The sequence below is a fragment of the Erpetoichthys calabaricus genome, chromosome 5, assembly GCF_900747795.2.
Source record: "Erpetoichthys calabaricus chromosome 5, fErpCal1.3, whole genome shotgun sequence".
NCBI classification, from domain to species: domain Eukaryota; kingdom Metazoa; phylum Chordata; class Cladistia; order Polypteriformes; family Polypteridae; genus Erpetoichthys; species Erpetoichthys calabaricus.
Genome location: NC_041398.2, coordinates 86,737,809 through 86,761,480, shown reverse-complemented (window position 1 = coordinate 86,761,480; position 23,672 = coordinate 86,737,809). Strand labels below are relative to the sequence as shown.

At 37.8% G+C, this 23,672-nt stretch overlaps 1 protein-coding gene across 1 annotated transcript in view; it reads left to right on the top strand.

Annotated features, from left to right (window-relative positions):
* Nucleotides 1-11,903: 11,903 nt before the first annotated feature.
* Nucleotides 11,904-23,672, top strand: part of LOC114651774 (uncharacterized) — a 145,365-nt gene continuing 133,596 nt past the window's right edge. Inside the window, exons 1-2 of the mRNA XM_028801735.2 lie at nt 11,904-12,255; nt 22,277-22,479. Coding sequence (XP_028657568.2) covers nt 22,296-22,479 — 184 coding nt within the window. The 5' untranslated portion in view covers nt 11,904-12,255; nt 22,277-22,295. The remainder of the gene's footprint in view (nt 12,256-22,276; nt 22,480-23,672) is intronic.

The window sequence follows — 23,672 nt, the reverse complement described above, 5'->3', positions numbered from 1 at the left end:
TTAGGATATAGCGGGTTGGAAAATGACTGACTGACTGACCAGTATTTTGGCATGGTAGCCATTAAATTAAACTACTTTAAACATTTTTATAACATTTTTAATTATTTTATATACCCATTCATCAAAGATGTTTGGTAGTAGAGTGTATTTTTTAATATGAAAAAAATTAAATGAGGTGGATCAGAAATTTTATAGGCAAATGGAGACTGACATATTTTCATATTACATATAATATTTTTACAAACATTCATTGTTTTAGTGCTGAATAATTGTGAGTATATGGCAATGCAAAAATTATCCATAAAATATTTTTGCACTTTGAAAGAATTAAGTTATATTGCCAACTAAAACACTTCTTAAAATATAAATACACTCGTACTCATAAATTATACTCATTAAAAACTTTTGCATCTTTAATTGTTCAACAGTTTTTAGTGTTAAAATATGCAAATAATTGTATGTATTATATGTGAATTTCTTTTTACAGCATGCTAACTAGTCATTCCTAATAACTGAGATTTAATTTTGGAAATGTACTTAAAGTATTCAAAATGCAGTCTGGATTTCTTATCATACACACAGTACATAGTCCTTGTATTTACACTTTCAACTACTTTGTCAAAAGTTATTTTTATGCAGTGAACAGCACTAGATAGCTAGAATCCCTAAATTTCACAAAATTGGGGGAGTTACAGAGGAAACATAAGCAGTCTTTGACTCTTTTATGTTAAGTGTGTTGAACATCCTCCCTTTTTAATAACGGCAGTGGGTTTGTCTTATCTTTTTTACATCATCATCATCATCATCACTACTGCAACTAAAAGATACACCTTTTGCTTTGTTTTGTGTCCTTGTTAGTGAATAACTTTGCTAGGTTTGGCCAGGGATGTCCAGTCCCTACTTTATAAAGGGTGCTGCCACTATTGCAGCTGAGAACTTCAGACACGTCCTTCATCGTTCTGATTTCAATGTGTGCGGAAGCAAAGCCACAGCATGAGATTTAAGGCAAAGTCTTTAACGCTGCACTCTCAGCTGTTGGCCATTTCACCACTGGCCAGTACATTGGGCTGATACACTGTACAGTACTGTTGATTTGGATTTGTTACTTGGTCTGCAAAAAAAATAAAGCAGATTGGGTAGTGACGTATTAAAGGCAACCGTCTGTCCGAAAGCACGAAAACGGTATTGTTGCATCCCAGAATAAAATGGGCGGATTCTATGGGCATGGTCTTCTGACAATCATTTTGGACTTCAGCCAGTTAGATATTAGATTTTTGTCATCGCTTCATCATCCAATCAAATGTAAGTTTTTTTTGGTGTCAATCAGTTTTTAATTCAGCAAATCATCAACAGGGAAACTTGTCCAATTGCCTTAGCAATATTTAAAAAGGAGGCCTTATCTTGGTCAACTGGAAGAATCCTAATACTCCTATACCAGCAGACTGAAATACAGCTTTTTCCCCAGAGCTGTGAAGTCCATCTGCCCCTGCTGATACACACACACATACATCTACCCCTAACCTGCCTCCATGTAGACATGCACACACACACTCCTATTCCTCCCCTGCAGACCCATGCACACAGATCACTGGTCTCTGCAGGCGTACTACCTCAGGAAAAGTCTGGACTTCATGATGTTTTATTGCTGCTGTCTTTTACTTATTTTGTTTATTTTATTATTTATAGTGTATTGTGTATTTTAAGTATTCTGCCTTGAAGCCAAATCCTACCAACAAAAACAAATTTGTTATGTTTATGCAGAATGACAATAAAGATATCTATCTATCTATCTATCTATCTATCTATCTATCTATCTATCTATCTATCTATCTATCTATCTATCTATCTATCTATCTATCTATCTATCTATCTATCTATCTATCTATCTATCTATCTATTGTCAGTTCACTATGCACAAATTTAGGAAGCGGATGTAATCTGGAGAACAGGTACACTTCAAACAGACAGTGATGTGGCTGTCCATCAATTGGTTCTATCCATTTTGACAGCATGCTGCCTAATATAATTTCTTGTGAAGCTATTTGTAATTCTATTTGATTTTACATTTAGAGAGCCAAATTGCCAATCGACATACTTTTCGTGCCGATTGACATTTATTTAGAGACTCAAAGAGAGCCAGAGCCTCTCCTGGTAGCATAAGGTGCAAGGAAGGTACTAATCCTGGACAGGCCTTTAAGAGACACATTCAATGATACTGGACCAAATATAATAAACCAATCAGTCTGAGCTGAGTTTCTTTCTCATGTGGGAGGGAAAAAAAACATATACATATGGGGAGCACATTTAATCTATACTAAAGGTCTAGAATGGGATTGAAAACCAGTCTGCTGGACCTGTGAGGCAGGAACACTAATTACTGTGCTACCATGTGCCCCAAAACTATCCTATAACTGCCTTGTAAAAAAGGTTGAAAATGAGAATCTGCATTTAACAGAAAAGAACAGATAGTGCCATAAAACTCTTATGATGGAAAAGAGTACTTTTGTGCATAACTGTTTTTGAAAAGCTAATTTTATTCTACCAGTCATTTGTGAATTAATTTTTTTTTGTTTTATTTGAGGAAAATAGCATTACATACAATCAAGTCACACTTAACAAAACAGAATTCAATCCCCACCCGAGAATTCAACAGTAAACAGGAAAACTGAATAAAGTAGTAAATTCAATGCATGCCATAAGTGGATGTAATTCTGCAACCTCTGCAGCCCACGAGGATAAATCTTCATCATCTATGGATTAAAGCACAGAATTATTTAAACAGAAAGATAACACAAATGTTTTATACAATAAGATGGTACAGAAGAATGCAGGTTACTGCATACCCATCCATGTTCTAACTCACCTAGTTTATGGTCACAGTGAGTTGTTGTCTATACTGCTACACACTATACACTAAGCACAAGGTGTGAACCAAACCTGGGGAGATTTCCATTTCATGAAGCCACCCATACTCACTTGCAATTAGGATGATTTGTTTCTCTAAATTTCCCAACACCTACGTCTTTGGGATGTTGGAAAATATGCACATTTCACAGTAAATAAGCCAGGATTCAAACTCCGAACTCTACATCAGTAAGTTGGCAACGCAAACCATTGCGCCACTCTGCCACCTCAGCTTCCTGCCTTGCATTTTTTTCTCAAAGTGACAAACTAAAACAATTTTTCATTCTGCAGTTTGTACTCCTAGACGGTGCACACGATTTGTGCTGGCAGTGCAAGGTTTATGGCGTGTCTTGCTAGATGGGAAGGGCTTTTTTCACTTAATGAACTCGAATCACATCTTTGCCTTTGACAGAGAAGGGTCTTGCTGCAGCCCGTAATACCTATGACATCAGACACAGAACGCCCTTCATATCATGGAACGCCCCTAACGTCAGTCACAGAACACCCTCTGATGTCAGTTTCATTGTTTTTGTCGGCGCTCGAAGGAATGGTGGACTTTGAATAAATCTTTATGAAAGCTTTTGAGTTTGTTTGCAAGTTTTATTAATATTAGATAATGTCATACTTTACTTGTAGGGTACTTTATACCAGAGTGTATTAAAGATGTTAGTTGAATCGACTTTCAGGTGCCGTGCAATACTAAATACTCTTAGAAAGTATTAAACAACAAGCAGGTCCTTTTGTGTAACGTATTGTTACAGGACTGTTCGGAAAACTCAATTCGGAATAGTAAATCGACAGATTCAGCTGTTGATTATTTTTTATAATAACTAATATTATATGTAGTTGTCCGTTGTTGAGCATAACTGACCATATCTAAGTGTAACAGATCCTAATCAAATTATCAGTGACTCCGATTAAGTACTTATAATTGCCCTTCCCTATAATTGTCCTGTATATCACGTATATGCTAGTAAATCAGAAGCAAATCCAATCAGTAACCTGTTATTTTAGATACCAAAATATATTTCAGAAGTGAAGAGTGATTGAGCCAATATAAAGTGATTTTTCCACTGAAAAGTGGAAAAAGAGCACAAGTTTCTAAGACAAACATAGTTAATAGTGGATATAGTATTTTTTCTCGTATAGTAATGTTACTAGTCAAAAGTCACTTTAGATTACCTTTTTTCATAGTTATATATATATATATAATATAATATATTTACAGTACATAACAGAAGATTTTAACAAGTAGCTACAAACAAAGGTCAAGTGTTAAAGCAGTATTCAATTACCTCCTGTTCAAGGTAGTTCAAATTAGACTCAAGACAATGGGGAAAAGAACACACAGTTATTATTATTATTATTTTATTTTGTAAAGTTCTTTCAATGATAGTATAGTTTGTTTAAACTCTTAAAACAATATTCAGAGTTTCATGCTTACTTCTCTTGCATTCTTTAAAAATATTGCTTTTGAATTTTTTTTTTTTTTCAATAGAAATAAAGTGAAACGTTTGTTCTTGTGCATGTTTGTCCGTTTTAAGAACTTAATATCTATTTTATATTCACCAGAGACACATAAGTATATTTAACTCCACAGGGGAACCTACAGTTGTGTTTGGTGCTCAGGAGTTTGCTTGTCTATTTTCCTATAAAAGATCAGATTATACAGGCCATATCAGCCACTTACAAAGTCACAAAAGGACACTGGTGGTCCATGAAGGGATGTGCAGCTCTCATAACTTATAAACTGTTATCAATTGACAATTTTAACACAATTAAATGCAGCTAGATCTCCACATTAACAACAATTTTGACAAGATAGTATACTGTGTACTTTTCCACCTTTTGAAAAGCTTGCTTTGATTAACTTTAGATTAATTCATTCATGACTGTTTATTAACACAATTTTCTCTTTTGAAATATTTAGTAGAATATGACAAAGATCATAGTACAAATACTTTCATTTTTAAGAACGTAAGCATGGAGTTTCATTACCTACAATTGACAATCAACAAATAATATATTTTCATAAATATTTAAAAGCGTCATTGGCTGTATCTTTTATTATAATGTTTGCTCTGATTACAAGGAATAGAATCCTATTTTTTATTCATAGAATTTATTGCAATTTCTTGATTTACATTTCTTAGGAAGACATGCCATAAATTGGAGGATGGCGGTGTCTTCTCTTACTTCGGAAAGCCAGCATTAAAGGTGTGTAACTTTTCAAGCTTTTTTTAAGGGAAGAACAGTTATCAGAATTTGTCGGCTTACAGTATTTCTTTTTTTTTTTCATCCAGCCAAGACAGCCGTCTTCAGTTTCCACACGGGATAAAGGACATTCTGTGTACCACAGGTAGTGCTTCCTAATTATCAGTTTAAATGTTTTCTGACACTCAATTTATATATTAGAACTTCACAAAAATGTCTTTGACCAACAGGTCACAAACCAGGCCTCCAGTGAGGCCTTCACTGACTTGTGTCTTTCTTCAGCCTTGTGTTGTGTCAATGGCATTATGGGGGCAGAGAATAGTGGTCTTAAAAATGGGGGGTTTGTGTGCTCTAACTGATTTATTAAATGGCAATTATTTCTGCTTCCAGTAATTCCAGACAAGATAGGGAACAGCAAGGACCTTTCTTTCTCCATCCCTCCTTTTCCATTACTGAAGCATATGCTGCCTATCTCTCCTTTTCTCACTCACTCACTCACTCACTCACTCACTCACTCACTCACTCACTCACTCACTCACTCACTCACTCACTCACTCACTCACTCACTCACTCACTCACACATTTCTCAAGGCTTGATATTGTGTATGCTTACTCCATATATTATAATGTAAAATATATTTTGTAAAAGTATAATGCGGTATGAGACTATTGAACTGGAATACTGTAGAAAGTCAAGTGTTTTCACCTATAAATACCCAAACTTTTATATAAAATGCATGTATTTTTGAAAATGTTGACTGAATTATTTATGCCAGTACAATGAATAGTATCAAATTTAGTTTACTGTTCTTAAAATTTAGGCAATGAATGGCTTCATAGGCTTGCTTTTTGACTTTTTTCCTTGTTCTTCAAAGATCAGTTTCATCTGTGGTATTAGGTAGCATTAACTGAATTTGCAGGACAGCATAGTTATGGTTATGTGTAGCTGTTAGAAATTTGTAGAAATGCATAATATTTAATAATCTGCATTGCTGTGCCTTGTAGCATGGAAAATGTGGTTCGCACAAAGGCACAGCCCTGTCAGGTATTGTATGTAGTGAAATGATTCTTACCAGCTCAAACACAGCAAAGCAATCAATCAATCTAGAATGGTAAACACTTTAAATTATGTACTCGTATAACCTTTTACATGTAGCATTTATATTGCAATACGTTTAGGTGAGTGTTTTAGTAGTTTTTAAAGTATACTTACTAAATTGGGAACAATTAAATTACATATTATTTGAAATGATGCATTTGGCCTTCACAAGTGACTATATATTTTTTTCTTTTGTTCTTTATTTCACCTTATACAATTTCTTGTATTAGGAATTTGTTAGTTTTCACATACCCCTTGGGGTCAGAGCGCAGGGTCAGCCATAGTACAGCACCCCTGGATCAATTACAGGTTAAGGGTCTTGCTCAAGGGCCCGGCAGAGTAGGGTCTCTTTTGGCAGTGATGGGGATTCGAACCGGCAACCTTCGGGATACCAGCACAGATCCTTAGCCTCAGAGCCACCACTTCGCCCTTATTTATTGTGGTAAATGGACTATTTTTGTCTTTCAGGTACTCACTTAAGTACAATTCCTGTAGATGTACAGATTGAATTGAAATGAGTCTTACAGCAATGTATTAGTAAATAAAAATGTGTGCTTTTTTCACTTCAGAGCACTTAGTCATTTTCTAATTATTTGTGCACTTTCTGAATGGTTTCTAACTAGACATGACATTCCCTTGAAGATGAACTGCTATGGGTGTACACTGGAGTTAATTTTTTTCTTTTTTACTCTATCTCATGAATACAGGGAGTACAGTAGAGACAAAAAGCCAGAGAAATCAATCGAGCTAAGCATTCCTATGACATGCTGTGGTCATATTGGTGGGTTTATTTCATAAGCCAATTTGACTGTACTTTGAGTAAAAGTGGAGTTAATATGTTGATATTCCTAATAAAATACTTCACACTCTGTATTTTTTTTCCCTTTCACAAAAAAGTCTGCATTGATCAAAAACATCCTGATTGCTTGTGACCGACTTGTTGAGACAGAACTCAGGCCAAGAATTCTAGATATGGATGAGGAAGAAGTCCATCCATCCATCCATTTTCCAACCCGCTGAATCCGAACACAGGGTCACGGGGGTCTGCTGGAGCCAATCCCAGCCAACACAGGGCACAAGGCAGGGAACCAATCCTGGGCAGGGTGCCAACCCACCGCAGGACACACACAAACACCAAGCACACACTAGGGCCAATTTAGAATCACCAATCCACCTAACCTGCATGTCTTTGGACTGTGGGAGGAAACCGGAGCGCCCGGAGGAAACCCACGCAGACACGGGGAGAACATGCAAACTCCACGCAGGGAGGACCCGGGAAGCGAACCCAGGTCCCCAGATCTCCCAACTGCGAGGCAGCAGCGCTACCCACTGCGATGAGGAAGAAGTAACACACACAATTGGAAAATTAGACGAAAGTGTAGACGGTGAAGATATTGAAGAAGCCATGTTGTCCTTGTTATTTACTTTTAGACAGATACAGTAGATACTTTATTAATCCTACTTTTGACTGCATGAAGGATATGCTCTCATATCTTGATGAAATATGGGGTTAAAAAATGTTCCCATCAGTTGCTGCTGTTCTACCAATTAGGTTGTTATGTTTTGTTTTAACTTTGTTAACCTTCAAAATTTCCACTGTAAAGAAAGGAGGGGATGGACTGGCTTTCTGACCTGGTCTAATAGTTCCTTGTCTACTCAAAAGACCCGTATAGTGGATGGAGGACACGGATGGATGTCCTCACTGGGATTGTGTGCTTTATTTCTTTAAAATATATTCATATTTGAACCTGGAACTTGTATGTGTGTGGTTGTGTCGAGGGTTTGGGTACTAAAATGCCCCCCACAGGTTACACTCCCCTATGTAGTAGTTATAACAATGAGCTTTGTGTTTGGTACATCACTTTAACTTTCAAGACCTAGACTGGTGGCTTGCAAATTCAAGATGGGAGTCTAATTAAAAGCAAAAATTAGTTGGGACAAAAATCTGCAGCACCTGGGACTGAATATGAGAACCACTGTATCAAACAATGCCATGTTACAAATCAGGATTATTAATATATACTATATGTGTATGGGTGTGTATATACTGTATGTATAATATATATATAAAATATAATAACATGAGAGAGAAGGAATATATGTGTTTCATGATTTACATCTTTTGTAATGTTTAAAATGTGCTTATCTGTTTATTCATCCATTTCATGTCCATAACAGTCTCTGTGTGGTATGTGATAACTCATTTTATAACTAACTACACTCACTCAGACTACTTTAACTTAGTACATACTGTAACTTTGCTCCACTTTATCATCTCCATGATGCATACTGGTACAACAGTTAAGTCTTGTACTCCATATCATCTTGGCACATCTGAATAATGTAAAAACTGCTCTTACAGAGGTATTTTTATAGACAATAGCTTAGCATTATGGTGTAGCGGGTCCCCAGCTGCCATTAAAGGCCAGTTTTAATAAATAATCACCGTGCTCACAGCTTAGCGAGGGGACGTGGTGGTGTGTGGCCGACGCGGTTCCTGAGGAGTTCGTGGTGTGGGTGTTTCTCGCCTAAGTGCACAGGTGAGAAACGGTCCACATCCGTAATTGTTCCCAGGAGCTGCTGATTGTCTCGACTATCACGTTCCCCTTCATATATAGAAGCGCGAGTCAGCTAGAGAGAGAAGAAAAAAAAGAAAGGAATGAGAAAGAAAGAAAGACGGAGGTTGCTGGAGAGCATGAAGCAGGGTGGTGAGAGAGCTGGTGTGAGCGAGAGAGAAAACGAGCGAGCGCGTGCAGTCTCGCAGACAGGCAACTAGAAGGTGAGCCCCAAGAAGGGTGTTTGGCCAACACTCGGTGGGGGAAGGAGGTAGCGGTCGCTCCCGCTGAGCATTGTAGGAAGGAACGAGAGTGACCGGTAGAAGGACGATTGGCCGCGTAAGGCCGGAAAGACAGCGGGAGTCGGGAGGCTTGGTGGGTGAAGTACTTGATGTGAGCGTTCTGGTCGTCAAGGAAACCAAGTCTCGGTCTGGGATGAGTGCGCGACCAAAGCCAGGAATCGGGAGGCTTTCAGACTGGTCGAATGGAATGAAGGTCAGCTGCTGAGAGAGTGACTCGCCTGCTGCAGGGCCCAAACGGGAGAAGCAGGAGAGCCGCTAGTGTAAAAGAAGCACCGGGCTCTGTAACTGTTTTAAAGGACTGTTTACAGCGTTGTTTTAACCTTGTTTTTAAAAATTGTTTTTCTATTGTTTTTTAACCTCGTCCTCCACAGTTTCACGTTTTGTTTTTATGGATTATTTATTTATTGAAGATTTGAAGCACTGCACTTTATTTAATTTGAACACTGTATTCTGTTGTTGTAATAAAAGCACGTGACACTTTTGCACCATCCCCTTGCTATGTTGTTGCCTCACTGCTTAGCTCATCGGTAACATTACCGACGGTGTCGGGTTAAGGGCTCCCGGACAGCAGACGGGAGCACGCAGCAAACCCGCATCGTCACAAGCATTCAACACTGTTGTGCCAACAGAACTGGATTTTGGACTTCATAGCGAGCAGACCTCGGCTTTGCAGATTGCCAGCATCATATCCTTTATGCTCACCTTCAATCGAGGAACACTATGGGGTAGTGTGCTAATCCCCCGGTGTGACCGTGTGTCTGGACACCACACCAGCTCCATCATTAAAAATGCTACTGACATCACTGTCATAGGCCTGATCACCAACAATGATTAAATTGCTTGCAGACAAGAGGTCTATCTGCTTGCCTCAGCGGTCCCAGGACAATCTGACCCTTCATGCCCAAAAATTAAGGTGTAGGTCATAGACTTAAGAGGATGGATTAAGCTGTGGTTTGTTTTTGTGGGGTGCTGTGGAAATGGTGAGCTTGTTTAAATTTCGTACAGTAACAATCATTGATTAACTGAGGCGGGAACAGCATGTTTTGTTTATTGCCAAGTTCACCATTGCCTTCCTGAGATGTCTCACAGGTGCTGTCTGGAGTCCGTCTTCACTGGCTGCATCACATCCTGGTAGGGCACACAGGCTTGGGTCACTGCAGAAGGTAGTGAAAGCCAGAAAATATTACTGACACCCAGCTGCCTTCTGTCCAGGGTATCTAAAAGACATTCTGCTACGATTATTACACACTTGGCCACTCTGCACAGCTGTTTTTCATGCTCCTGCCTTCTGGCAAATAGTTAAGAACCAGTGGCCTTCAGTATGGCTTCAGAGAAAGTGTTTTAGTTGTGGAGTTACTGAACAACCAATCATAACAAACATTGTAAGAAAAAGACTATGTATAAATATTTGAAATATAACTGAATATATATCTATACTGTATATTGTATTCTATGTATATTTTTTGTTGTTATCACTGTTCTTGAGAGACATGTAAGTAACAATATAATTCTACTGTATGCACAAAACAATACTGTATGTTTAATAATGAGATCACCTCGGGATGATTCCCTGCTGAATGCACACTGCAACCGACCAACTATTTATTATTATTATTAGTAGTAGTAGTAATAGTATTTGATATTTATAAAAAAAAATAAAGGACGACTCAAAGACAGTTTGTTTTTATGTTGATCTAAGTTGGATCTTTGCAATCTACTTAAATGTGGCACGAAAAAGGTTTAAGAACAATCACGATTGTCTCAAACTCAAAAGTTATTCAAAAATGTAAAATCTCTTGGCTGTCACATACCGTTCAATTGATATGGACATGACATACAGTATTTCACACATACAGCTTTTAGTAATGAAAACATTGATGGGTCAAATCAATAAATAAATGACTGTTTTCTAAAATGTTTCCCTGACAATTTTAAAACCAATTTTATATGTAGCACTGTTTTGGCAAACCTTTTAAAAATTAAGCTTAATATTGTTTCCCATATTTATAATTTGCTAGTGGAAATATGAAATACATTTATAGATTGAAAATCTCTAGGTATGAGTTTCTTGAGATACATTCTGTTTGAAACACTAAATCGTAATAAGATTTGTTACTTTTACTATAATAATAGATAGATAGATACTTTATTAATCCCCAAGGGGAAATTCACATGCTCCAGCAGCAGTATACTGATAAAAACAATATTAATTAAAGAGTGATATAATGTAACGGTTCGGGAGAAAACGTAATGAACAATCATTCAAAATAGTTAAAAAAACTACTTTATATCGGCACGGTGGAGCAGTGGTAGCGCTGCTGCATCGCAGTAAGTTGACCTGGGTTCGCTTCCCCGTGTTCTCCCCGTGTCTGCGTGGGTTGCCTCCCACAGTCCAAAGACATGCAGGTGCATTTGCGATCCTAAATTGTCCCAAATGTGTGCTTGGTGTATGTGTGTGTCCTGCGGTGGACTGGCCCCTTTCTTGCGCCCTGTGCTGGCTGGGTTTGGCTCCAGCAGACCCGTGACCCTGTGTTATGACATAGCGGGTTGGATAATGACTGACTGACTTTATTTCGGCAAAGTGTTTAGAATGGTTAGCTAGCTTAAGTGTGAGACGGGAAGTCATTTTTGTTTGTCCAAATAGAAACTGTTGTAATTTGTACAACTGCAGCATACTGTGCAACGAGCGTGTCATTGCTGTCTCGCAGAGGACATGATGCGAGTGACGCTGGGAAAGGGCGTTACGATAATCGCATAATTTATCTACTTGGAAGGGCGCGCTGTTAAGGGCATTCCGTGTCTGACGTCAGAGGTATTGCTGTCTGCAGCTTCACTATTGGGCTTTGACACGGATGAACCCGCCATTTATTGTAAATTAATCGATGGGGCGCTGTGATCAAAGGCACTTCCGTTAGTCAAATTCGGCAACTTTAAACTTTGCAGACTGTAGATGGAAATTTCATGCGTTTGCTTCTTATGTTTAAAAGCGCATTAGTAGTGATCGGTTCTGTTTAACTAACCAGACGTGTAAAGCGCGTTGGAATACTGTGTTCAAAGGATTCGCGGGAAAAATCTTGGCACCCTACCCCCAACAGCGAGTTTCACAGCATTTTCGCAAGCGGCCGGTCCGTCATTCTTCCTGCAAGCTGAAGGCCCAGGACCGGGACAATTTGCTTTCAAGGTAAGGGGTGAATATATCATGTGGCCGGCGTTGAACGTAGTAGTAGTTTTGTATTATACACATCCTTTATTGCAGACTGCGGACAAGAAAAGAAATGTCTCAATGCACGACTTTTAAATGCATTCCGAACAGTTTAACAACAGGATTTATTGCGTGCAAAAGCCAAGTCCAATAATAAAATAGTTGACTGTCCGAAAAACTAACATAGAGTACCGTCTATTCTAGGACTGTGCTTGTTTCTTAACGTAGAATTTATAGAATCATATACAGTTAAGGGCTAAACTAACTGGCAGACCTGCATGTCCTTCATTTAATGTTAAGCGTCTGCAGCGCAAAGACCGGATGAAGTGGTAAGAGGCTGAATCTTAAGTTTCGTTTTCTTTCTTTGTATACTTCTTGGCTAATTATGTGGTATTCGGTTGTGCTGCCGAATAAGAGGTAGCTACTGTTCTTCCATTATGTTATATCGTGCCTTTAGTTAATATATCACTCGATGAATTTACCTGGTGGTTTTCAACCGGTGCGCCGTGCAGATAATAGTGTAACGGACCTGGGGTGTGAACTTGAGAGGGGCAGCCTGCTCAGGTGGTGGAGACCTGTCAGAGGAGGACAGAACCACCAGCAGAAGCCGTCATAGAAGCAGCTCCGCGATCGCTATGTTGCAGACACAGCACTTAAAGAACTTCAGACACGTCTCCTGGCTGTTATAGTCCATTTGCCTGGGTGTGTGGTCGCCAGCGAGTCTCTTTGAACCGGTGGATATACGAGTTGTCTCTGAGGCAGAGACGGGCGGGCAAAGGGACGAAGCAGCTGCCAGATGCCTGCAAAGTGGTCAAGTGCCATGTCTGTGAACGCTGATTTCGGAGCTGCTTTTTCACCGGCTTCTCTGGTAGTCCCGGCCCTTCGGACAGTTGCGCAAGTGTTTGAGATGTACAGTTCTGTGTTTGTGGTTAATAAATTAGTGTCGAGCTTTGATATGTTTTTGGTCACGAAAAGTGTGCCACCACAGATAAAAGATTGGGAGATACTGAATTAACCATAGGCCTATCTATGCTAGAGTATATCGTGACTTTTTCTCTCGCAGCCACCTACGGTACTTATTCGCACAACTTTGCGAGCCATCTGCTTGTTCAATGTTAACGTTTCTTCTTCTAGTTGTGATCGCCCATTGTAGCTTGTCAGAAAAAGTATGAACAGCTACACGCGCTTAGGTTATCAACCAGTACGTTATTTTGTTGTTTACTCCCAAAGATCTTCTAAAGCTACTCACGGGCATATGTAATCGCCTCGACACCCAATTGGTGTATTTTTTAACCAGACATAGAGGTTCTTGAACATACCACATTCCCCCCATTTATATTTGGCAGATTTTTAAAGTTACAAACACATGCACAGTTTCTCGGTTTGTTTAAAACCTTCACTATAGTGCATCACACTCAGTTACCTTTTCTTAATGAACAAATGATAAAAAACACAGTCTAACTTTTTTTAACTGTGTAAATTAAGCATATATGCATGAACATGAACAGTTACTCATCCCAACAATGCACCGTGAGTTACTCAATATTTCTAGGGCCAGAAGTTGCAGAATTTGGCCATCTGGTGGAGCCCAACCCTCAGTGATGGTTCATGACAAAAATCATCACACCTCACTGGAAGTACCATATCTGTGCCACTTCTACTGCAGGTGGTCCATCTTCTTAAAAATCACTTTCATATTGTGTGAGGTTGGGGCCGTTGCTCATTGGTCTCACCCGGCACTGCTGTTCATTTCTTGCCACCTCTGTATGTGTTTTTTGATCAACCCAATCACAAGTAAATTTACAACTCTTGTCTGACTGCATATGCTAAAGAAGCAGTGGCAGGTGCTTAGGTTGCTCTGATTGACTGGTAATTGTGTGAGTTGTTTATGCAAATTGTGTTACATTTGTAACTGTACTATTTATATTGGTACCTTTTTATTGGTTTTAATGCTCCATGTTAACCCTCGACTTATGAGTGCTGCATGAGGAATTTCACCCATAATGCACAATATTTCATGTAGTTAGGTTGGTCTGAGGTTGTATCACATTCAGGCCTCATGTGAACCACTCAGTATGGTTGTTTTGGTCCACACCAGGGTGTGATTGGTAGGTTCACAAGATCTACTGAAATGACCTGGGGCCTCATGTATAACGCCGTGCGTAGAACTCACACTATAACATGGCGTAAGCACAAAAGCGGGATTGTGCGTACGCACAGAAAAATCCAGATGCAGGAATCTGTGCGCACGCATACTTTCACGTTCTTCTACTACATAAATCCCGATTTGCGTGAAAAGTAACGCACGTGCACGCGCCTTCTGTCCCGCCCCAACTCCTCCCAGAATTACGCCTCTTTGAATATGCAAATCAATATAAATAGCCTTCTGTGAAAAGACAATGGGAAAAGCACGGGAGAAAATATAAGAATTTCAGCGAATACCAAGTGGAGGCAAAGGAAAAACGTACTATTTGTTGGTTTAAACAGTGGTATAATCAACAAAAGGAAGCTGATCGAGTGACAGAGTGTCGGAGAAACTCGAAGGCTCAACTTCACAAAGTCGCACAGTGCCCGAAATAAAAAAGAAATCACATATCAAAGTCACCGTGAAAAGACAAGTTGTAGCCCACCGTCTGAGTGTCATATGAAAGCGTATTAGGGTACAAACAAAAAACATAGCCACACAGTGGGAAAAAAGCAGGAAATGTCAACTTTAATCTCTAAATTTCCACTTTAATCACGTAGTTTATTTTGCCATTAAAGTAGAACATCATAAACTTCATCTTAAAATCATTTATTTTACTAGTTTCTCAAGTAGCATGTTAAAGTCTTTTTTCTGTGTTTGATCTTCTATGTGCTCTATGTGTGTGAATCACTACGTGCTTCCGTTCTTTCTCTTTCTCCGACAGGACACAGAATGCATTACATTCGAGATATTACAGCTCTCTGAATAATTAAAATACTGAGATGTATACGTGATATCATTTTCATGATGATAGGAATGAAAGCATGTTATTAAACTTGGGAACACGGTGGCGCAGTGATTGTTCATATCTCACGCAAGAGGCTTGCTGCACCATGTGTGACCTTCGATGAAATAATTTATTACAGAAGTGCTGTCTCTTTCAAACGTACTAACCTCCAATTCCTGTCCTTACTTTTCTTTCTCCAATCGCCACACAATCAGCTCTGTAATAGACGTTAAGCCATTTGTAAGCTTAGAACGCCGATTCTTCAAAACTTTTAAGGAACATTGAAATATCTTCGTAGTACATGTTTAATTATTCTATTCGTCTATCCTTCCAGTGTCGCGTCAGCACCAGCAAGAATACAGCGCAAGGCAGGAGCTATCCTTGAACTATACGCTGCGGCACCGTGTCCTTACATGTTTAATTATTAACAATACAGATTATTTAAATGAAGTTAAAGTTTTATCTGTATACTATAAGCAACATATTTTGCTGCATTTCATCTTAAAAATGATACTGTCATCATACGCGCTTTATAAAGTAGCGCAGGTTGTGCAATATTATAACTGTAGTGCAAGTTTACAGTGAGGTGATTGTACTTATAAGTACAAACAGTTCTACAAGGAGCACTTGATGGACTGATTGAGTGCGTTTATAGTTATTGGGATGAAACTGTTTCTGAAACGCGAGTGAGAGTAATATGGAAAAAGATGATCCTCAGTGGCAACCCTTAACGGGAACAGCAAAAAGAAGAACAAGATGCAGTGAGAGTAAAAACGCTAAAGCAGTTATGATATTTGGAATACTATGGCTATTCCCTGGCCCATTATATTGCTACAGGTTAATTACAATCAGATGCATTACACTAATAAACCATATGCAGTTAATTTCAGTGTATTTATAAAGCCGCGTCAGGAATGTGGAGCTAAGAAAGAAAGGATGAGCACACAGGGACAGCAGTTTGACCATTCTGTGGACCATTATATTGTTACAGGTTAATTACAATCAGATGCATTAAATTTATGAACGATATGCGGTTAATTTCAGTGTATTTGATAAAGCCGCCGCCGTGGATGTGGATCTAAGAAAGAAAGGGTGATCGCACAGGAACAGTAGCACTGCTTTGACGCTGGGTGCTGCCAGTCTGCTAAACCGAGGGGAGAAATTGCGTACGCCAAGGTATGAGTTACCGTGGAAATGTGCGTGGCTTTACGCCAAGTTTAGGTTTTATACATCGCGATTTGAGCGTGGAAAGGTTCGTACGCAACATTTCTGTGCGTACGCACCGTTTATACATGAGGCCCCTGGACTCTCGTGGGAATCACATGAGAGTTAGGAAAAAAAAAATACCAAATAGGCTATGTTTGAAAAAACACATTTTCACAGCGGGATGTGTGTGAATTTACCCCCCTGAATGGGAGCTGCTGATTATTATAATTCACAAGCATTCTTCTCCCCCTCCAACAAACAATGCTCCCCTGCACAGGCAATAGCATTTTACATCACCAATGTTTTGAAATGAGGACGTGACAATGTGAACAAGAAATTCCAAAGCCCTATTGTAGACCAAGGAGCAAGGTGAGGCAGTGGTTTAGAATTCACCTTGTAGTGTTACTCCTGTCAAGACTGATGATACCAAACTCTGCTGTGAACATCTTGTGGAGTGTTTGGCTACAACACTGCATTGGTGCATGGCAAGGTTCTCCTTAGGAAATGTCATATTAGCATTTGTGCTAGAAAAACATCTAAGCTTGTCACTGGTGTCTTTCCCAGTGACGAGAGTTAACTGTTGATCTGTACCTGTTTGTAGGGCACTCTTGAGAGCATGTTTAACTGTCATCAACTTGTGTTCAGTAAATTTATCGGATTGTAGATATCCAGAACTAAAGTGTATGAGCCTAATTCCTCAAGAAGCTGTAAACATTTGCATTTAATAGCTGGGAAAGTGAGCATCACCACTCACAGCATCTTAGGAAATTCTGTGCCTTGCAAAAACTGACTTAATTTTCTAATCAACTGTATAGGCCATTTTATCAAGTCAATTAAGCACATCTGGATATTAAATCAGATAGCCTACGATTACAAGAAACAACTTCCCGTGTAGTTCAAAAATATCAGAGTTTTAGCTATGATAATTCTGGTATCTCATGTAATTTGAAATGTTCTTTTTGATTATGTGGTTGGAACTCATGGCCAATATAGTCCCTTTCAGGGTTGGATTTTAGTTTGCTGGGCACCCTGGTAGGAAATGTGTCAGTCCTCCAGAATGACTGGTCTGAGTCATCGTTATGCTATTTATGATGCTGACTGTGACACTTTGGCCAGTACAAGTGGAGAGTGCTGTTAAGATTCTTACATTTTTTAGGCAGTCTTTACGTGTGTGCCTCCATTTACATGAAGGACTTTGTTGCGTTCAAGATCTACTTGATCACATCTGAGCTCCATGCTTCTGTGGCTTCCATTTCGTACACCACTTTCTCCTAAAACATGTTTTCTGAAGCATGATGGTGTATCTGCAATGTGCATGTCTTTCCCTGGTGTTTATAAAATTTTGAGGTCATACTATTGCAATTGGAGAAAGATTTGTTAAATTTTTGCTAGAGCTCTGCTGAGCTGCTTCATAAAGATGACCGTAAGAGGTTTATGCTTCATGTGGATAGTTACTGTCTTACCATATATATTTATCTTTAAATATTTATCAATCTGAGTATAATTTTTCTCTATTTGACAGTGCTCATGAGACATAAAAGAGTTGCCTTCCGTGCTAGAGAAGACAAGTCACCCTCCCTAAACCATCCCTTGATGTGGCTGCTTACACTATTAGAGGCTGACTATAGTTCTCAAACTTGAGGACAGATGTTTGAGTTAGTGCAATCTACAAACTTTTGGAAGCTGCTTTGTGCTAATGATTCCTTTGTCATGTAGGTATCTGAGTGTGGAATCAAAGCTCTACAGCAGCTGATTGGAAAGAGGATTATCAGGATACAGCATCTAGCACATGCTGCCTCGGCCATGCACACAGTCTATTTGAACTTCACCCATACAGCAAACCCTTCAGAGCCTTTCCTGTCGGGACCTGGCAGTTCAGAAGTAGATTCATGGAGCTCTAAATGCACTCAATCATTCCATCAAGTGCTCCCGGTAGAACTGTTTGTACTTATACGTACAACTACCTCACTTTAAACTTGCACTACAGTTGTAATATTGCACAACCTGAGCCAATTACTGTATGCTTACATATTTTATATTTTTCATTTTTTTATCATATTATTATTGTTGTTGTTTTATCATTTTATAGGAAAAATTTTTTTTTATCATTTTTTTATAGGAAAATAAGTTTATGGATGATCTGCATATTGAATCTCATTGTACCAAAAGGAATTCAATTCAATTCAATTCAATTCAATAGAAGAGAGCACATATTTACAGATGATGACGAGTGGCTTCTAAATCAATTTAGATTTCCAAGCACTATCTTCTTGGAGCTCTTGATATAATTTTTAAGATGAAATACTGTAAAGTATGTATATTACATTATACAAATACATTTTTAACTTCATTGCAGTAGTAATGAGCTGGCGCCCTGTTCAGGTGTTGTTCCTGCCTCACACTGTATGCTTGCTGGGACTGGTGCAACCCTGGATGGATAGATAGATTGAATAATTAAACATATACTATGAAGCTATTTCAATGTTCCATAAACGTTTTGAAGAAATGGTGTTCTAAGCTTAGATATGGTTTTACATTTATTGAAGAGTTTATTGTGTGGTGATTGGTTATTTGAAGAAAGAAAAGGAAGGACATGAATTGGAGGTTAGTATGTTTGAAAAAGACAGTACTGATGCAATAAATTATTTAATCAAGGGTCATGATGGAATTTGAGATACTAGTAAATTAAACGATTTTAAGGTGAAGTTTACAACGTTCTATTTATTGACAAAATAAACTACAAGATTGAAGTGGACAATTTGACCTTTTTTTAAACTGTGTCCCTGTTTTTTGTTTTCTCCTTACCCTAATACACTTCCGTATGACACTTAGACGGTGGGCAATGACTCGCCTTTTTATGGTGACTTTGATATCTGACTACTTCTTTTTTATTTTGGGCACTGTGTGACTTTCTGAACTTGAACTTTCGATTTTCTCCGCACTCTGTATCACTTGGTATACTTCTTTTTGTTGTTTATACCACTGCTTAAGCCAACAAATAGTATGTTTTCCCTTGCTTCTACTTTGCATTCACTGAAATTCTTCTTTTCATGTGCTTTTTCCATTGTCTTTTAACCGAACACTGAACGGAAAGGGCTATTTATATTGATTTGCATATTAAAATTTGTGAAATACAGTAAACCCTCGTTTATCACGGTTAATCCGTTCCAGACTCTACCGCGATAAATGAATTTCCACGAAGTAGGATTCTTTATTTATAAATTGAATATTTTCGTAGTTAGAGCATAGAAATCCTGTTTACAGCCTTCTAAATACGTTTTTTAACATTATTAGAGCCCTCTAGACATGAAATAACACCCTTTAGTGAAAAGTTTAAACTGTGCTGCATGACAAGACAGAGATGACAGTTCCGTCTCACAATTAAAAGAATGCAAACATGTCTTCCTCTTCAAAGGAGTGCGCGTCAGGAGCAGAGAATGTCAGAGAGAGAGAGACAGAGAGAGAGAAAAGCAAACAATCAAAAATCAATAGGGCTGTTTGTGCTTTTAAGTATGCGAAGCATATCGTATATCATTGAGAAGTTTTATTTAATACGTAATACGTGCACTGGTTGGGTAGCTTCTCAGCCATCTGCCAATAGCGTCCCTTGAATGAAATCAACTGGGCAAACCAACTGAGGAAGCATGTACCATAAATTAAAAGACCCATTGCCCGCAGAAATCCGCGAACCAGCAAAAAATCTGTGATATATATTTAGATATGCTTACATTTAAAATTCGCGATGGAGTGAAGCCACGAAAGTCGAAGTGCGATATAGCGAGGGATCACTGTACTGGGAATAGTCAGGGTGAGGCAGCAGGCATGTGCACGTGTGTTACATTTCACATTGACTGGGATTTATGTAGCGGAAGAACGTGGAAGTAGGTGTATGCACAGATTTATGCATCTGGATTTTTTTGTGAGTACGCACATTTCTGTTTTTGTCTGTGCGCCATGTTTTAGTGTGAATTCTACGCATATCGTTATGCATAAGGCCACAGATTCCTAGAAGCCTTATGTCCTGTATTAAAGTGTATGTTTATAAACTATAGACCACAGGTGTTAACTGTTCATTTTTTATTAACAAAATGAAATTCTGTATGCTTATTTCTCAGTGACCATAAAAATACTAAAATAAATAAAATTTCCTTAAAATACATACAAATAAAATCCGTACAAAATATTTATCCATAATAACATATGATATAAAAAGAAAATAAAATGCCTCTCATAATTAGAAGCTGTCCTATTGTTTAATTTTTTTGCATATTGTACCTATCTGAAACAAGGCTTATTAAAAAACGTAATTTTCACCATTTCTCTAACAAAAAAAAAAAGTAAGTATATAAAATATATACATACAGTACATACTCACAACACAATCAATTAATTGGTATTGGCAATTAAATGCTGCTTAAATATAAATATACCTGCACTTTATAGGTTTTACCGGTAATCATTTTTAATAATTAAATGCACTACTTTTTTACTGTTAAAATATGCATTTACTACATTTATACAGGTGTATCACATTGACATTCATAATTCTTTAGGTGTAATTATAAATATGGGTTGCCATTTTAATAATGCAGTACTTGTCTTACCAAAACATACTGTATGACACAAAGCAACAAATAATAAACATAGTTCAAATCTTTTTAAAAAGCTGCAAATGTATAACAGATTCATAAGTTGTTTGTCAAGAAGACACAAAACTAACATGCTTAACAGATTTGTAAGTAAAAGACTGTAGTCACATTTTTTTCCAAATTTACCAAAGGCTACCAAAGTTCTGCAGCCTTTAGTTTGCTTCATAAGATGATTCAAGCACTGGTGTGACACGTGTTCAAATCATTCCACAGACCAAAAATATTTGTTTTAAAAGCTTCAGTAAAATTTCACGGATAAACAGTTCACACAGAAATAGAGAAAGATTGATATTAAAGAAAAGTTCTGTTTAAGACTTATATATCTTGTTTCATTCTTTAAGTTTGGTCATACAGTCATGCTTGAGGCACATTAAACAAGGTGAACACATTAGACACGTTAAACATGGTCAGAAAACGGTATGCCATCTCCTATTCTATTTGCAATCATATCTAACTGGCCATGCTAGCAGAAGGATTATTTCTTCACTGGGTTAATTAACACTCTGTTCTACAGTTATAACCAAGAAAGTTCTATCTCATGTACAGGGGTTAAAAATCTATACCATATTCTAGGTAGCTATAAGAAACTGATGTTCTATAGAAATTAAGTAAACACTTACATGAATTTAACATTAAACATTAACTAATCTTGTACAGTGGTGCTGTTCTACTTGTGCCATTCATGTGCATGAACTTCATGTTGTATTTGTCCACACTATCACAGCTAAGGCAAAAAAGGATGCACTTCCTAAGAATACCTCAGTCATTACAGCTACATTACAGATTAATATCAAGAAATAAAAATTAAAAAAATTCATAGACGGCTAATTTTCTTCTTTTCTATAATGTTATCAAATTTCAATCAAATTAGTGGAAGCATTTTTAAGATTTTAAGGTATTTCATTTTTTTAATGTTGGGGATTTTTTACCTCTAGTCTTTTTTGAGATATTTCAGGCATTGTACCAAATTAACTTCAGCTTTTTCAAATTTTATCCTTGGCATGTTGTCTTTAAAATTCTTAAAGTGCTCTACATGCAGATTTAGAGAGTGAATGGGTCAATAGGTTTTTTTTTTCCTTCTTGACCTAGCTTTATATAGCATTTTTTAAACTGTTAAGTAATGTACCTTGGTCTTTAGATATTGTGTAAAGTGTCTTTATTTGCTTCTTTCAGAGGAAATCAAATCGAGAAAATGTCTCAGGAAGATCAAGAATTTTGTCCATCAAAAAAGATAAAAAAGGAAGGTGAAAGTGAGCTAAAAGTATCTAACTATTTCTCTATAAGGATCAGTGATGGATTCATACGTACTGTTGGCAATGTTGTTACACCTTTGATATTAGCACATGCATCGTTGCAGATTATAAGAGAGCTGAAAGGTATAGTATCATATATTTATTTTATTATTTTTTTCATGACTTCCTGTTAAAGAAACAGTTATTCATTTCATCCTTAATAGTATATTGGGGCAGAAATGTTTAAGATCAGATGCCTCATTTAATTTCCTTTTAGTCACCTTTTAGTACATGCAAGAGGGACAGTAAAATTATAATCCCCTGTCACAGACATGATGCATTCTGTTTAAACTGGTTTAGTACAAGATGTAGGAGACGTATAGGTGAGATGGAGTTGTAAAGAAGAGAGTTTAAGGATTTTGTTCTGTAATATTGTGAGTATGACAGAACAATTTTTTTTGCTGTGCAAAGGAGGCAAGATTGAAAGCCTGAGTGAGAATGTTTAGTGAGAAGAATGAAAGGGACACATTTTTTGGAAGAGGAGCAGTAAGCAGGAGTTGGTATGCCTGTGGCAAGAAAATGTGGTGGAGGTGAAGATGGTGAATGAGTGAGTGTATTGTAGTTGTTAAAATAATTGTGTGTGACTGATGACTATGCAGAGAATGTCCCATTCATTGGTAGAAGCAGCAAAAAGAAAATGAAGTTTTGGAACAGTTTGTCAACAGCGTTTAGATTGCATTTGGGAGAAGTTATTGTAATGGGTGGACACATGAATGGCCATTTTGGTCCTTGGGAGCTTCATTAAGTACCAGGAATGTTGAAGGAGAAAGGATTCTAGTGTTTAGTGATGTGATGGAAATGGTTGTGTTCAATACCATGTTTAAGAAAGAGAAAATCAAGTTAATGATACAGCATATGAATCCGATTTAAGGAGCAGGATAAAATATTTTTTGACAAGGAAAGTTGGGGCATTTTAAAAAAATCTGACGGTGATCATTTGGAAAGTTTGCATCACTTTATCACTTGGTTGTAGGAGACCATTTAGTCAAAGGCTTGAAGAAAAGTAAGAGGAAGTACAGTATGGAAAATAACTGGTAGCAAGAGCGAATTATGTTTCAGAAATGTCAGATGCAAAAGGCAATGAAAAAAAATCTGGTTGGACAAAGGATCACTCAAGCCTTTTTTGCGGGTTACATCTTATGGAATAGACTGTGTCTGTTGGACTGAGCAGATGCTTTCCCATGCTGAGATGATGTAGAGAACAGAGGGAGCTAGTGCTGGCACTTTACAATAAATGAAGGAGTGATTATTTTAGCATTGGTTTCTTGAGTGTAAGG